Genomic DNA, 16,687 nt, shown 5'->3' on the forward strand with positions numbered 1-16,687 from the left:
CAGTGGCGTGGCAGCAATATGTTACAAGTCTGGGACGCAAACACCTGTACTATTTATAGCCTGTCCTGTGTCTAAAAAGCATTGTGGGGTTTCCTCTTCCTGCTTTGGCTCAGTTCCAGTCCTGTGGCGATCACTTCACCCTGACTGAGCACAAACATGCAGTTTGAAGGATATAGCTGAGTCAATGTCTTTGCTATTATGCATAGATAATAAAGGACTTTATAAAGGAGACCAATATAATGAGATAAATGAAGTCTTAAACTGTAGTCTAATCAAGACTACACACTGTACTGAACAGGTAAAGACATGAATATACCCGTCCCTTACCCCTTACCCATTACTTACTTACCCCTACTTTATCTGAAACTGATTATTGGTTCACAGTCTGAAAAGATGACCTCCAGCTCCATTAATAACCACTTACCTGTGATCTTCTGTGAGCGGTCAGTGTGAGGGGGAAATAACTCCTTCAGCAGCCTTGTACAGGTATGTTTTTTAATTACAGCTTTTACAATCATTATCATTATTGTTATCATATTATATTCAATTATCATCACTACTCTCCAGTAATATGAATTTAAATCATAACACAATTTGTTTTTTTTTTCTTCAAAATGTACACATACAAGTAGCATATCGTAAATGTCCATAATTTTAAAACATATTTTCCTTTCGTCAACCTAAAATGAAATTACAGTCAGTCTTAAAACTAAGTATGAAATGAACGTACAGTTTAATACACACACATACATACTGTACATACATACAATAGCAGTTATCATAAAAAATGATAAAAATAAAATACACACATTTTACAAAGTCCTGACCCAAGCGTTCACATCATTAGATGATTGATATCATGACGTTCACTCTAAAATGGTTGATTTTGGCATGCATATTAACACAAATGCTTAACTCTTTTTTTCCCAGTTTGAACAGGATTTTGTCATAAAGCACTTTGCTAATTGTCTCATTGTCTGTCCTATTCACATTTGTGCATCTCATGTCTGTTATGGCTTAAGAACATACATGTCGTTTCCCCCGTGTGTACACTTACACTCTCCCGTTGAAGCTCCCCTCTCCCCAGACTCTACTGTATTGTGGTGTTACTAGGCAGAGTATGTTCTATTGTCAGTCTACAAATCAAGGTAAGATCACCTGCAACGATGCGTGCCGGGGGCGTCGTTTCTCTTGATCTGAACAGGAATGCAGTTTCTGATTCAAAAAACTATAAATTTGTTGTGTCAATATTGCCATCTCACACTCAGAAAACAGAAGATGTATTCACGATAGGCGATGGTCACTTTCTACAGGCCACTTTCTACAGAATCAAACAGCGTCATGCCACAACTATGGATCGAGATGGAGTGAGAGAGAGCGAGAGAGAGAGAGAGAGAGAGAGAGAGAGAGAGAGAAACAGATGGATGAACACGCATTCACTCATTATTTTATCATCTTTTCAGAAATCATTCACTCAGTGTCTTTGATTTTCCGAGACATCCGGCTCGAACGATGTTGGTCGTCTTCTAGTGTCCGTTTTTGATTTTCATCCTCAGTTTTTTTTTTTTTTTCTCTTCAAAAATGTGTTGTTTTTTTTTCCTCGGGTAAGGATGGAGGTGGGGTTCTACAGAATGGGATAAAACACACACGTGAATAACTGTGATAGCTCCCGCTGAGATGAGATGTTTGATTTGGCGTTCACACGAGCTATTTTTAGCTACGGATACACTCGTCAGAGAGAGGGTGCTTTTCTCACCTGGTGTGCTTATCTTTTAGCAGGAATATGTTCTCACGGATCCCGACTCTCCTCTTGGACCAGAGTTTACTGACAGAGAAAAGAAGGTGTTTAGTAAATATATATGGACAAACAAATAATAAAAAAAACCCTGTTTAGATTGATAGTTGAATAGATAAATATTTTCCCATTAACATAAAAAAGGCTTCTGTAGCTCCGACTACGGTGAGGAATAGGCTAGTGTTGGTATTTGCCTCTGAAAGGCCATTCATTTATATGCATAGTGAGCATGCACATTTGTATGCATATAACCACGTGTGTAGAAAGCCATGAGACCATATTCACACGGCGGCCATTTTCCTCTGCCGCCATGCTCAGGCTGGGCAGCTCATCTGCTGGGATAATGTTATGCTGCTTGTTTTATAGGTTGCAAGTCATATAAATGTCGAAAATCTGACATATTGTCATCATTTCACCTCTTCCCGATATGGCCTGATGCCCCTCCAGATTTTCAATATCCATTGTCTTTACAGTGCTGATCAATTAGGAAATTGTGAAATAAAAATAAAATGTGTAAGATTCCCTTCGTTAATGCAACTTGCAACCCAGAAAACAGCGTAGCATTATCCCAGCATTCGAGCTTCCCACCCTGAGAGTGACAGGAAAATGGCCGCTGTCTGAATATGGTCTATAAATTGTCTGTTAGGTAAATATGAAGCTACTGCTAGTGGATGGATAGTTTAGCACACAGATTGGATATAGGGGTGAACATGCTCATATATGTAATATATATACATACATGTAGTTCCCATAGGCCTATATGAACTATATGTACATTTATGTACAAATCATAAAGGAAACCTGGAAATTGGAACAATTTAATATGTTGACATATCTGTTCAGCCCATACATATATGTTTATGTATATAAATAACATACTTTGACATATGTCATATATATTTATACCAATAACATTTGTATTTGTATAAATGTCCATATCAGCATCTCTTAACCTGCTAATTAGTGGGCTAATAAGGCTCAAACTGTTTCCCTGTTTACAGTTTATGTGCTAAGCTAAGCAAATCAGCTGCTGCTGGTGACTCTGTGTGTACTCTGGACTCCTAACTTACTGTCAGCCCAGTAATGTCCCAGACAGTTCCCTTGTATTTATCTGGCTGTTTATATCTGTTTGACTGTAAGCACCACTGAGATGTTTCACCTAAATACCATCTGTCTGTTGTAAAGTGGACATGGAAAAATCTGACATTCAAACAAGCCGATGGTGTGAGAGTTTACTGGATTTCCTCGATTTCCCCAAATGTAAAAAAAAAAACTGCTTCTCTGGGACAGCTTAAAATAGCACACGATCCTTTTCAAAACAACCTTGGCCGTAGTGCATGTTGTTCCTGTTTTGGGTTTGATTTTCCACCGTTTGTGAATACAGTATGGCTAAAATCTGTAACAATTCACCTAAAACAGTCTTTGCTCTCAACTCTTACCAGATGATGATGACACAACCACAAAATGTTTCCACATGTGACAATATACATTTCTCATGTGGAAATGTTCTTTCATATGCACAGAAAAAGCCAATCACTTGTGAAACTGTCTAGTTCACACGTGAGAATAGCCTATTGCATGTAACAAAATGTGCAAAAATGTGGAATTTACACCTTGAAAAGCAAATGTTATATGATTTCATGTGCAATGTTGTGTTTCCAGATGTGGGAAAAAGCCAATCATATATTAAAGTATGTAAATAACATGTGAACACGAACATTTGTTATGTGGAAATGTTCATTAATCTTTAAAAAGCCAATCACTGTGACATTATTTCCTTTTCAAATGTTAAATTTCTAGTTCAAATGAAGTGAATAAATTCAGTTCACATGTGAAATCGCGATTTTGAAAAGGCAGGTTTTACAGGTGACACTTTTGTAAGGATAGGTATACAGTATATAACAGGCAAGGCAGTCTGGAGGGAAGGAAAAACATACTCCATCAAAATGATTATCTGCAGTACAAATTGCATTTGTAATTTCAAGGTTTTCTCTACGGTTGTAAGGCTTAGGTGCAGCGCCATACCTAACACGAATGTAAAATGAAGGTGGAGTGCATCAAAACTAACAAAATGACAGATCTAATGATTATAGTTAGATATCTTGAGCAACTTTCATCAATAAGCTTTTTTAGTGTGGATCTTTTTTATTATGAGCTCAAGCTTTCCCAACGTTTTATACACAGATATCCTAATAATAATGGCCTAAAATGTTGTTATAATTTAAGACTTTCTTGGGGGATGACTCCTAAACCCTCACTCCAAATACATGCACCTCAGCCTTCCACAGATCTCGGGGAAAACACTGCTATCTAGGTAATAAACTCACATCGTTGGTGAACACATGCTAGAATTACCACTGATTTGCACGCTGGACACTAGTGAATGAAAATAGCCTAAAATACTGCATGGTTACTCAGTTGTTTCTCATTCCCCTTTATGGTTTTTTGGCCTCATTAACAGTAATCTTCATGCTTCATCTCGGCTCTTAAACTCAGTCATCAAAAGCTTTTGACCTTCATCACCATATTCCAGTTTTGTTCTATTGTTATTCTTATGCTGACTTTCATCACCACAGCTCTCACTTGTGTGAAGTTTAAATAAACAAATAACTTCAGGCTGAAGTAACACAGATTTGCACGCAGTAACATTCTCTGCGGCTTTTCTGCGTCACAACATGTTTACCTTTATTTGTCAGTATGACTAGTTTATTATTTCATAATGCACGTTATTGTTTTTTCCCCGCAAGTGTTTTAAACAGGAAGTGACCGCTGTATGACGCCTTGCTGTGAGCCGCATCTCCTCACCTTCACTCTGGACTTTCCTCAGGGTGACGGAGGGGGTCGAGATGGCCGAGGCACGGAAGTTGGCAGGTAACGTTTCCGAGGAGTCGGCGGTCACGCCGCGGAGGTCCTTCTCCCTGAACATCTTCCTCCACGATGGTGACCGTGTGAATGTTTTCGTGCCGTCCTGCAGAGACGATCAAGCAACAGCAGTGATTAAAAATAACACAGTGGAGGGTATCTATTTCAGGGTCTTATTCATTATGCATTAGTGGCGTTTAACAAAGTAGTATCTGACAAAGCAGGAGTTGTTGTGACAGTATTACACAGTTGCACAGTTTTTAGTCCTGGACGCTGTAACTAAGCAATTAGCAGTTGTGTAAACACAGCTGAACCACTTTGGCACGCCGACAATTTGCCAGCAGTGGTACTAACCCTGATGCCATATAAAGGCTCTCTTTATAAGGAATGGAGATATTTCAGTCGGCTGTTTGACCACTGAGAGGAAATTATCCTGTCACATATCTAACAAAGGGCAAAAAGTTCGGATCAAAGGCCCTTTTGTTAAGTAAAATAGTCTCAGTCAGGGTGGCTACAATCAACACACACTCCCGCCTCCTGGCAGGGGTGATTATCGTGATTGATTTTCTCCTGACATCTGCTTTGTCCTACCTCATCTGGCCTCCTCTCTGTTCCCATGGAGATGAGAGCGTTGTACTCCTTCTCCAGGAGCTGCCGCGCCTGCAAAAGATAGACAAACACGAGATTTAAGATCATAATTAAGATAATTTAAGAGTTAAAGATTAGGATTATCTCGGCAGAAGGTGAGAGATAAGCCTTCTACAAGTTGTTGTGGAGTACCTGCGTGTTCTGATTGGGTATCTGGAGGAGGAGAGCCAGGTCGGTGTAGTCGAAGGTGTCGTCTAGCGCCAGGAGGGCCCCGTGCACGCCGCTTTCTAATAGGTTGTCAGCAAACTCTTTCAGGCCGATGGACTGCACCCAACACATAACTCGCTCGTTGGACCACACCATTACATCTGCGGAGGTGGACACAGGCAGGGCGTTATTATCAGTTCAACACAGGTCAAAAATGATGTGTGAAAGAGAGAGTTTGGCTGTTAACCACAGGCCTCACCTTGGTTCTGGTGTTGACTCTCATCCCTCTTCCTCTCCAGCTCCTTCCTGTCATAGTTCAAGCGCTTCAAGCACATGATACCATAGTGAAGACTCACCCTGTCAGAGAGAAAGACATATTTCCCTAATTCTCTCAAACCCAAGAGGAAGGTGCAAAAAAAGAAAAAAGAAAAATGTCTGACATACCTGTGGAAACTGTCCACCATCTTCAGCTGGCCCCTCAGCTCTTTCTTGGTGAGGTGATCGAGCATGCGGGCGTCCACCAGCGACTCCATGAAATAGGAGCGGTACTGGGGCAAACCCAGACTGGGCAGCCACTCGTTTCCCACCCACTCGTGGTTCATGTCTCCATAGGCCAGGATCTGGAGGACGGTGCAGGTGATGGAGATGAAAAAAGAGAAAGAAAACAAACAAGGTGCATAAAACACAAGATGTAAAACAGTCTTCAAATTGGTGACATCTAGAACAAGGACCTGAATATGAAACATCGTTTTTCATATGTATTTTGAAGCCTCATTATGTGGCAGACAAGGGGTGATCAAAAAACAAAACTGATCATGGGACTTTCTGTTCCTCACTGTTAAACAACCAAAATTGCTGATACAAATCTTTCTACGTGTCTCAGGCAGAAATGGTGATGGGTGAGGTAATGTTTATAAGATAATAATATATAATCTGACCTATCATCTGACGTTTCCCCGGAAGTTACAGCGACTAGCGACCAAATGAAACACGCGACCGTTAACTCGAGTGGACTTACGGCTTCTCCGGGTTTGAACATTGCTGGAAACACTTGAGATGATGTAAATACACGGCTCAACAAAATATGCGCGGTGCAGAAATGTTACATATTATATCTTTAAGGTAGAAAAAACAGGATGGGCCTCAAAGTTTAACCTATAACTCTCAAAAATAAACAAAGTCCCTCTGTCTGCAGCTGCCTCTCCTTCCTGAGAACTCTATATACACTGCAGAGCTGTATACACACTCCTGGCCTACCAGCAATCATGCAAAACACTCCTCACAGGAAATGGGAAACTTGGGACTTAAGCTAAAATCACAAAGAGGTGATGCCTTTGGAGGGATGTTGATGTTGATCTCTGAGTTAAACAGAAATTTTGTGTTAATATCGATTTGGTATCACTTTCTTAGAAGGTACCATTTACAAAGGGTTGATAAGCTGTTGATAATGACTTTTAATAACTTAATGTCTTAACATTGACCACTTGCTGCATGTACAGTCCCTCTGAGGGAATTGCTGAGGCATTAGCTGAAATGATTTATCAAACATTAATAAAGCCATTAATTACAGCTGAGCCGTAGTTAAACTGTGTTTTTAGATAGATGCTTATTTATTATGACATTAGTATTGAAGCAGTTGCCATCCGGTGAATAAAAAAAAGGGTTAGGCTTGACTGACTCGCCGTACACTAGCTCTGATGGCTTAGTTTGAGGCTGTTGACCAATTAGAGGCTGTGTTTCTGACTGTGTGGCAGGGCTTAAGCTAGCTCAATCCCAGCCATGCAAGTGTTACCTGTTAATTGTATGTTGTGTGTGGTAATAAATAAAAAAAAATCTAAATCCCTGCGACCCCTACAAGAATGCCTTATTTGAAAGTTGTACTGTGATTGAAGTGATTCTAAAGTGTATTTATTTATTAAGACGGGACACAATGTTGCTGCTGAAGAAAAAGCCTTAACTATAAAATGTGGGTGATTTTACAGTTTTACCTGCACCTGTCTGAAAACAGGCTCAGCTAGAGCATGCTACCGTTTGCTCTTCCTACAGTACATTACAGTTTACATGAGGAACAGTGGAGTTCAAATGTCCAATCATGTATATATATATATATATATATATATATATATATATATATATATATATATATATATATATATATATATATATATATCAGGGAGTAATATGTGTTTGTGTTGTTAATGAACGTCACATTATCCTGCGCTACCTGATAATCACCCGCACCACAAACTCACCTGGTCCCAGCTGAACTCCTTCTGCTCCTTGTGTTTCGGATGTGGGAGAAATGAAAGAGAAAGGGGTGACAGAGAGTTGCATAGAGAGAGGGCGAGATCACCGGTGGGGGTGGGGGTGGGGAGTGTGTTTGTGTGCGTGTGTGTGTTTGTTATGGTGAATCAGCGTCAGGACAGAATGGAGAAGAAGAAGAAGAGGAGGAGTGGGGGGGAAGGCAGAGGGAGTAAAAGTTTTGTTAGTTGAGTGAGAATTAGTCGGAAAAAACACTACATCAAAACAGATTTTGAGGGAATAGTAAGGGAAAGGTGTAGCCAAACATGCCTAATCAGAGACAAAGAAAAAGAAAATTATTATACGACATGACTAAATACAGAAAACACTGTAATAGTGTCAAAACAAAGTAAATCAATCTGCTAAAATATCGAACTCTGTTTAGATTCGATATGAAATGTAATATTCTTACTGGCTTGGTGGCAGCAGTGAGAGACTCCATCTCAGCGTGTGTCATCCAAATATTACTGGTCGACTGTAATGACAGGAAACAAATATCAGTCGTCTTCAGCTGTGTGAACACGTGATGTTTACAGCTGTGTATTCATTGTGCTTTTCACCGAGCCTTACAGAGCGAGTGCTCGCCGGTGCAGACGGACTGGTGAGGGAGACCATTTCCTGGATGGCCAGGCGGAGTTTGAGCCGGTGCAGAGGGTTGCTGATGCCGATCTCCCTCTGGATCTCCGTGTCCGACAGGTTAGCCATGATGGCGCCGCTCTTCACGTTGGCACGACAGGCTGCGACGTACCACGCTGGCATCCCTACCCACAGCTGGATTAACGGAAATTAGACGTGAATGGCAACACTTTGCAATGATTTGCTGACACTGAACTGAACTCATCCTCCCATTTAGCATGAAGTACCTCAAGCCATGTAACAACAGTCGGGCCATCCCATGAGGCGAAAGGCAGACCCTGACGACAGGCTTCCTCTAAAAGGTCGTGCCTGGCAAGCAGAGTGGAAAACAGAGAGTTTGACAGAGATTAACTTCATCATAGCTCACCTTACCACTGTCTACTTTTATAAATAGAAAATCCCATTGAACTTGAGATGTTAAACACCATGACGTCTGTGCCTAGCAGCAAAACATGAGCATATACTTTTTAAATCAAAGCCCCTGGCCTGATTAATGTCATGCTCCACCTGACTGTGCCAGTTAGTAATACATAGTCGCCTCTCTGAATAACACAAGAAGCGTGTTGAAAGGTGACTGATCTCACTTCTTTTTGCTACGGCGGTCTTTTTCCACTGTTCCGGTCCCAAGTTTAGTCAGGCCTAACGGATCGGCTGAACCCAGGTCATCGGAGGGTGTGGAGGCTGGAGAGGTCAAAGGTTAGAAATAATATTTAATTTAACAATACTGTAAACAGCTTCAAAATGGATTGAGCATGAGCAGATTCCGATCTGTTCACTGACCCAGCGAGGCAGATTCGCGCCCAGGTGCACCGATCCTCCCCTTTTCCTTTTTCCCAAAAAGACGACCGATGGACGACTTGATGCTTTTCTTTTTGCTGGCTTTGTGGAGGGAATCCTGGCTAGCTGTGGTGACGCCATCAGCAGAGAGGCTACAAGGACAAAGAAAGGAAAAAGAGGAAGGAACAGTGAGCGCATCTGAAGGCTAGCTTGTTAGCCTCATAAACGGGTCAAACCCTCTGGAGAGTACCTGCGAAATTCACGGTGATCGTCAAGGCCTGCGCCCGGGTGAGTGTGTGTCATTCGGTCCAGTCGTAGGGCTCGAGGAACAGGAGGAGGGGTGGAGTCGATCAGGGCGAGTGCTCTGCATTCTTCACCATCTTTGCTATTCTGGAGGGTGGAAAAAAATTTGGGACAATTTATAAAGGCTCTTCCCTAAATTAAATATCACATCACATAATCTACTTGTATCATAGGTTTTGTCATTGTGATATTCATATTCTATGATTTTGTTTGTCTGTTCCGTACTCCCTGCTTGGAGACGCCACTGTTTGTTTTTCCTCACTCGACTTCAGGGTCTAACACTGTACAAGACTTGACTATTCTTGGCTTATACCACAACCTCGACACAGTACCTGTCTGTCTGTCTCCCTGGCAGGGGAATGTGGCAGACGGGGGGTGGAATGTCCAGAACTGGGTGGTGAGGGAGACGCCAACGTGGAGGAGGTGATGGAAGGAGTCATGTATCCCCTCCCGACGCTGTCCCGTCCTCCCAGCGAGGAGGGTGGAAGAGGTGAGGCATCGAGGGCCACGCTGCTGACCCGGCTCTCGATCTCCTCTGCCCTCATCTCTGTGCTCTCCTTTTCCTCCTGAATCAGCCTGAGAGGAGAGCAGAGAAGATTTTTAAATCTCTGAATTATTCTAACAGGAAGTTAACATCATTATTTAGCTGTATGAGCTCAAATTAGTCTGATAAATGGTAATAATTGACATAAAACTCACTTAATCTCCTTGTTGATGGCCTCCAGTTGCTCCTGTAGCATGATGGCCAAAGTCTGTACATCTGTCTGTCCGCTGGGCGAGAGCAGCTCCGATCCGAACAGAGTCTCCCTGTCATCCTCGTCATCAGAGCAGCCACCCTCCACGCCACCCTCAAAACCTGGACCCAGCATAGTGCCGCTGTCCCACTCTCCATACTGGGAGGAGGCAAAAATGGAGGGTAGGATGCAGGAAATTATCATCTGAATAGCACATTTTATCTACATCACCAGTATCTCATTGTAAGATTCGCACCTTGTTACCATCGTCCCTAGGCCCCCACCGGCCGCGGTGTGCCCGCCTGACCACCACCCCACCAGAGGAGCTGCTGTAGCCGGATGGGAGCGAGCCTCCACCCTGGGGGTACCGCAGCTCCGAGGCGCTGCCTGGAAGAGATCTTCGAAAAAGGGTGGAGGGAAGTGAGCTGACGCTGCCCGCCCTGTGGTGAGATGAAGAATTCATTTGTTATGCCACAGTGAAAAAACAAACCACATTATAAGAGTTTTATCCACATGAATTAACATCGCAAATATTTGCATATTTGTGAGGCGGAACAACCCCCTCTAGGAGAAGTATAAATAATTACTTTAAATAAAGATATAAGTGGAAGTACAGTAAGACTAAACAGGAGAGTAAACACAAACTTGTGCTCAGAACGGGCAGTGTGTTGTATTCTCCCTTGGGAGTCTTTGTTTGTGTTTGTTTTAATGCAGGACACACTGTATAAATACAGTACATCCCCTTAAAGGTTCATTGTGTCTGACCTGGAATAAGAAGAGCCGGGCCTGCCTCTCAGCTGATCCAGCTCCAGTTGGATTCGCTCCAGTTCAGCAAGGAGCTGCTCCTAAAGGACGAAGGAGAGAAGACTATTATTTGCTTTTTTGCCTCCTATTCGTGAAACATTACACATCTCATTTACAGATGGATTTGTGAGAACTGGAAAAAAATTATGTTTAAGAATTAAAGGTGCAGAATTAAAGGTTTTTTTTTTCCTTTCCTTCAGTTTTTTATAAAGGTTCTTGTGCACGTAAAAGATCTTATAAGTTAAATAGGTCAATGTTCACACCAACAGAAGCTCCTCTCTCCCTCAGAAGACACTGCTCCTGAAACACCTCGTCAGTAGTCCCGCTTTTAATTTTGTGACTTTGTACACTACGTCACACACTACGTCACCATGTCACACATTAGCATAATTTATGCCTAGTGTCTAGTTGGCACGTAACAATTCATACGGCACAGCTGCTCTGTTGTTGTTAGCGGTGCTGGCTCAGGCATATGTGAGCTGCCCAATCAGAGCAGACTGGGTATTCAGGAGGTGGGCCTTAAAGAGATAGGAGCTAAAACAGAGCATCTCAGACAGAAGGGGAAATACAGTGCTGAAAATTATTAACCTGAAAATGAGTATAATATGTCTCCTTTGAACAATCGAAAATGAACTAAAATGAACTCTAACCCTAAAACAGCTAGCTGCACAGTTAACTGAGTTAACTAGCTAAAGGCAGCTAGAGTTAGCAGGAGTAAGTGACGTGCTCCCCCCTATTTGTTTGGGGTATGAATACGACAGATAGACAATCCAAACATTTTCAGCAAAAAGTGTAGATGAGAGTGATCAAAAGTGTATCTTTTTAGAGCAAATGCAAGAAAATGTTGTTGAAAGTTTAATCATGCACAAGATTTAAAAAGTGCCTCAACCTCTCACACACAGAACATTAAAATGACGTGATAACATAGCTGAATACCTTATTAGCTAGAAGGTCGTCTTGGATTTTCTTCATATTGGACAGTTCCTCTGAGAGAGCATTCTAGCAGAGCAGAAGAATGAAGTCACATTTTTTACACATTCGTATTTACTATAATCACAAAATGTTCTGCACCACTAATCTTCTTGTTACCTTCTCCTCCAGCGCTGCCATCCTCTCTTTGAGGTGGAGCTGCAGTCTCTCGTTGGACTCGGACAGAAGCTTGTCCACTGTGTCTGAGAGGCGTTTGTTGTGTTCGTCATTCATCTTCTCCCTCTGCCTCGCCTGAAACAAAGCCATGAGAGAGATGCTCAGGATAGAAATGGCGTGGACGACAAACTTTAATTTCTCAGCCAAGTAGAGAAAAATAAATGGTGTTACCCTCTGCAGCTCTTGGTTCTTCTCCTCAAGTTGAGCTTCCATTTGCCGTAGCCGCTCCTCAAAGTTTCCATGGCGCTCCTCTGCCTAAATTAGAGGAAACAAGAATATTTCCAGATGTTCCGACAAGACTGTTTATGATGCATGAATGGACTGAATATGAGAGCGCTGGTCTCAATGTACCTTGTTGAGAGCAGCAACCCTTTGGGCAAGCTGGGCCTCGATCTCAGGCAGCGTCTCTGCCCTCTGTAGAGTCTGCTGGAGCTTCTGCTTGGCTTCATCCAGACGCTCCTGTAGCTGCCTGTTCTTCTCTTCACTCTGGAAACATGGACGGAAACAAATATAGAAGAGACAGAGATTAGATACTACCATATAACTCCCGCATCAAACATGGAAAGTACTGACAATTTCATACCGACTGTAGTTGGGTGCTGGATTATTTGAGACACTCCTTACCTGTCTGTGCAGTGATTCCTTGCTGGCCAGCTCGTTTTCCAGCTTGTCTTTGATATCATGGAGAGAAGTCGCCTCCCTCTGGGCGCTGAGGTACCTGCAATCAACACCAAGTCACCATTGAATTATTAGAGCTGCAGATGTCGGACAACACAACATGATTTATGTGACTATATGCAGGAGCGTAGCTTGACAAAGACATTTCCTCCTTACTGGCAAAAAGAAAACAATTGGTTGGGCTGAAAATACAAAGAATCACAAAAATGATTGAATTTAGCTCGGAGAGCCAAATTTGCAAGGTCCCATGAATTTAATAAAAGCTTTTACATGATTTTTTCCAAGAAAATCCATAATATGAACTGGGAAAAGTTCTGAATTCTGGGTAAGTTGCCGTGGAATTACCCCGTCACAAGCGGTAGTGAGTGATTTGTGGAATTTTCCCCTGGATTTTGCCTTACAGGCATGGTGATTATTATGGATCCCACTCTGCCCTACACTGCCTCTGATTGGCTTGGGTTGCGGTCACACATGTGAATGAAAATCTCCTGCTGGTTGAATGAGGTCAGTGCAGGATGGGAGCCATCAGTTGGTTGGTTTGTAGTTCGTTTGAGGAGTCAAGCACACACGTCTTTGCTATTGGTTGTGGCTGCGACTTTGCATGTCAGAGTTCACCAGATTTGAACTCCATTGGTTGCAAAAAGTGAACGGGGCAAATATTTTGCGTATGTGTGACCTCGACCTAAACCTAACCAACTCAACCAACAAAGGCAACCAATCAGATGCAGATTAGAGCAGGTCTTCCCAAGAAAAACAGTGGGATCCATGAAAATATTAATAATCTGGCCTACCCTCTAAGTCAATTAAGTCTCTTTGTGAACACACAGTAACCACTGGACAAGCCTGCTGGTGGTTAGCTTTAAAACTACTGTAGTATCTCAAGTGTGTGTGTCTTGTAGTAACATGGCTGTAGATGGACCCCTCTTCTCATGCGGAGATTGTTGGGGCTGTATGGAGCTTGTGAGGAAGCCTGCAGACACTACTCGGGGATGAAAAAGGTTTTCCTAACTCCTCTTCATTTTCAGGATGAAGAAGACGCTCGAGTAAAACATCAATCAAAGATAATGCAGTTGAATTCAGTGCGCTTTGTAGTAAAGATAGAAATAAAACATAACTTATTGATTTTAAAGGATTATTGGTGATACGTTGAAAATAGTTTGATATTCATTTTTGCATCCATTAATAAACAATATAAATGTGTACTGAACAATAAAGATGATGTATACAGTACATTTGATTAGATTTGTAGTTATATTCAAGCATCCAAACAAACTGTGAGCCGAAAGTCTGCTTTTGGCTTTCCTCACAGAGCTGCATTCTTAATAGGAACTTAATGCAAATGTTCTTATGTAAAACAACCGTCCTCTGTATCAAGAGGTGTCAGGACACCTTTGCAACACATTGCCAGCCAACAGGTGAAGCATATGGTCCTTCTGCTATGTTCAGTACAACTAATGAGTGGAGAAAAAAAAAGGCGTGAGTCCTCCTCAATGAAAACTAGGAATAAATTCCTCAAACACAGCAAAGGTTACCTGCGTTCTAGTGTTGTAATCCTCTCCTCCATGTCCTCCCTTTGGCAAAGCGCCTAGAGGAGGTAAAAATGTATCATGAAACAAGATGATATGCAGTCCAGACTTTTATGATATACATGATAACTAATGTCAGGGCAAAGGATACCTAACAGAAGGAGAAAAATGTGAGGATGGCCTGCATATGTGATATATATCAATACTGTAGGTGTTTATTTAAATCTTATCCTGCATTTATTTCAAACTTCTGTATCTGCAGCAACACCAATAATCAAACAATCCATCTCACAACAGTTTAATTTATCTGTATCTATATTTCTGTCTCATTACTACCAAAAATAATGCATATTACTGTTTCTCCAACATATGCCCATTGTGGTCAAATATACACTTGGAGCCCCAGGAATCAAGGGAGCTCAGGGTCTTGGCCAGGAAGAGACAGATTGGCCCTACAGACCTCTTTCACTTCCCTTTGGAGCTTCTGATTGGCCTCCTCCGACTTCGTCACCTCCCTCCTGGCGGCCGCAAGCTGTTCCTCTATTTCCCCAACCTGACGTGACACCACGGAGGGACACAAGATGACACAGATTGAACCTACGTGAGTCAGTGTTAACGGCCACAGCACCGAGTGTAAACAGACATGAAGGTGAATCATTACACATGTCCGTCTGGTTATTGTAAGACTCCTAAAAAGCATGGCTGACATAAGTGTAACATGATGAGAGTCTGGTGCATCAAACACACAGTGAAGTCCTTTTATCCTCTGACCAAACAGTCAAGATTTTAAGAGTAAAACATTCTGTCAGTTATTTATCGTTACTGAAATACTTATGACGCATTACACAAGGCTTTGTTAGACCCATGTATACAGCATGTCTATGACTGCATTCAAATGGCGTCATACTGTGCACTACACAGTATAAATCAAACTTTTCAAAGCAGCTGCAATAGTGTAACTGGCCACAAGAGGGAAGAGGGAGACCAGTACTGCACATAGATCCCCTCCTTCTTGGGATATACTGCTGGGTGTATTTGAGGAATAGCCTGACGTATAATACATATATAAATTATATAAAACAAATAGGAACACAAATTCACTTATAAAGTACGGAAATGTGCAAATACACTTGTATTTATATACTTTAAGAATCCGTATCGACTACATCCAGTCCCCAGTGCTAACCAAACCCTAATTTTAAAGGAAAAGTTCCATATTTTGGTAAATGTGATTATTTGCTTTCTTGATGAGGCCGTACGTGAGAAGATCACCTCATTTAATAGTGTAATATACACTATTTTATAGTGTATATTAAGCTACGCACACTTTGATATCTCTGTGTTGTTATTGTTCCTGGAACATCATAATTAATGTTGCCCCAGGACCATCACTGAAACAGACTGATCACATTGTTGTAAAGTCATAGCTTTGCTATTCGGGGAAAAAGACTAGAAAATTGTATCCTTCAGACGTGTCTAATGTTGCAAAAGGATGATTTAAACCGAAACATAACCCAAGTATTGTTGATGTCTAAACCTAACCAAACAGTGAAAAAAAACTGTAAAGACATGGAAAAGTAACAAGTGAGCAGTATAACAAATTGATCCAAACAGGCTTTAATTATGATGTTCTGGGACCAACACCAATACGCTGATACCAGATACACCATGAAGCTATAGTCAGCATAGCACACGATAGCTTAGCCTAGCATGAAGATTGAAACATAGGAAATAGCTAACCTCACTCTGTACAAAAGCTGAAGTGTACAAACTACACATTGTAGTTCTTTGGAGTAAGTAAATTTCCCAAAATGTCGAACTATTCCTTAAACAATCAGCCCCTACTTTAGTCCTAATCTTAACCTAAACCTAATAGTTCAGAGGTGCCCAAACCTTTTTCCCTCGAAGGTGCCAAAACTGAAACTTAATGGTGGGCCAAGGGCCAAGAACAAGCACCTATTGTGTTGTATTGTGTTGTATTGTATTGTATTGTATTGCAGTGATGGAATTCAACATACATTTATTGAAGCACCATACTTAAGTTCAAGTTTAAGGTACTTGTACATTTCTCAGGTATTTCCATTTTCCTGCTACTTCAAGTACTATTCGTATGAGTGACTTTCACTCTTACCAAAGTCATATTTTAAGATGATATCTATACTTCTACTCAAGTATGACTTTTGGTATACTTTTTACATAATTGTTGTCGTCTATTGTTAAGATGCCAAATGGTACCAGGATCCCAAGTTCCCTTAATTGATTGACTTCCTGCACAATGTGTCACTCAGCCTGCCGTGCCCAGATTATGAACAAATAATTACATATCTAAA

The 16,687-nt window shown here is 41.5% G+C and overlaps 1 protein-coding gene across 2 annotated transcripts in view; it reads right to left on the minus strand.

Moving 5' to 3' along the window:
- Positions 1 to 1,453: 1,453 nt before the first annotated feature.
- Positions 1,454 to 16,687, minus strand: part of LOC311249975 (liprin-alpha-3-like) — a 28,978-nt gene continuing 13,744 nt past the window's right edge. For both annotated transcript variants that reach the window (XM_084341435.1, XM_084341434.1), the window contains 25 exons: positions 14,818 to 14,910; positions 14,364 to 14,416; positions 12,778 to 12,871; positions 12,505 to 12,639; positions 12,325 to 12,408; positions 12,097 to 12,228; positions 11,944 to 12,006; positions 10,969 to 11,048; positions 10,460 to 10,643; positions 10,169 to 10,362; positions 9,802 to 10,045; positions 9,417 to 9,556; positions 9,170 to 9,318; positions 8,974 to 9,070; positions 8,617 to 8,698; positions 8,324 to 8,524; positions 8,166 to 8,228; positions 7,705 to 7,731; positions 5,897 to 6,072; positions 5,712 to 5,809; positions 5,438 to 5,613; positions 5,249 to 5,317; positions 4,601 to 4,763; positions 1,757 to 1,825; positions 1,454 to 1,624 (listed from right to left, as the gene is read on the minus strand). In XM_084341435.1, the coding sequence (XP_084197561.1) occupies positions 1,773 to 1,825; positions 4,601 to 4,763; positions 5,249 to 5,317; positions 5,438 to 5,613; positions 5,712 to 5,809; positions 5,897 to 6,072; positions 7,705 to 7,731; positions 8,166 to 8,228; positions 8,324 to 8,524; positions 8,617 to 8,698; positions 8,974 to 9,070; positions 9,170 to 9,318; positions 9,417 to 9,556; positions 9,802 to 10,045; positions 10,169 to 10,362; positions 10,460 to 10,643; positions 10,969 to 11,048; positions 11,944 to 12,006; positions 12,097 to 12,228; positions 12,325 to 12,408; positions 12,505 to 12,639; positions 12,778 to 12,871; positions 14,364 to 14,416; positions 14,818 to 14,910 (2,850 nt within the window). In that variant the 3' untranslated portion in view covers positions 1,454 to 1,624; positions 1,757 to 1,772. The remainder of the gene's footprint in view (positions 1,625 to 1,756; positions 1,826 to 4,600; positions 4,764 to 5,248; positions 5,318 to 5,437; positions 5,614 to 5,711; positions 5,810 to 5,896; positions 6,073 to 7,704; positions 7,732 to 8,165; positions 8,229 to 8,323; positions 8,525 to 8,616; positions 8,699 to 8,973; positions 9,071 to 9,169; positions 9,319 to 9,416; positions 9,557 to 9,801; positions 10,046 to 10,168; positions 10,363 to 10,459; positions 10,644 to 10,968; positions 11,049 to 11,943; positions 12,007 to 12,096; positions 12,229 to 12,324; positions 12,409 to 12,504; positions 12,640 to 12,777; positions 12,872 to 14,363; positions 14,417 to 14,817; positions 14,911 to 16,687) is intronic.

The sequence above is a fragment of the Pagrus pagrus genome (assembly GCF_965226575.1).
Source record: "Pagrus pagrus genome assembly, chromosome: 21".
Classification (NCBI taxonomy): domain Eukaryota; kingdom Metazoa; phylum Chordata; class Actinopteri; order Spariformes; family Sparidae; genus Pagrus; species Pagrus pagrus.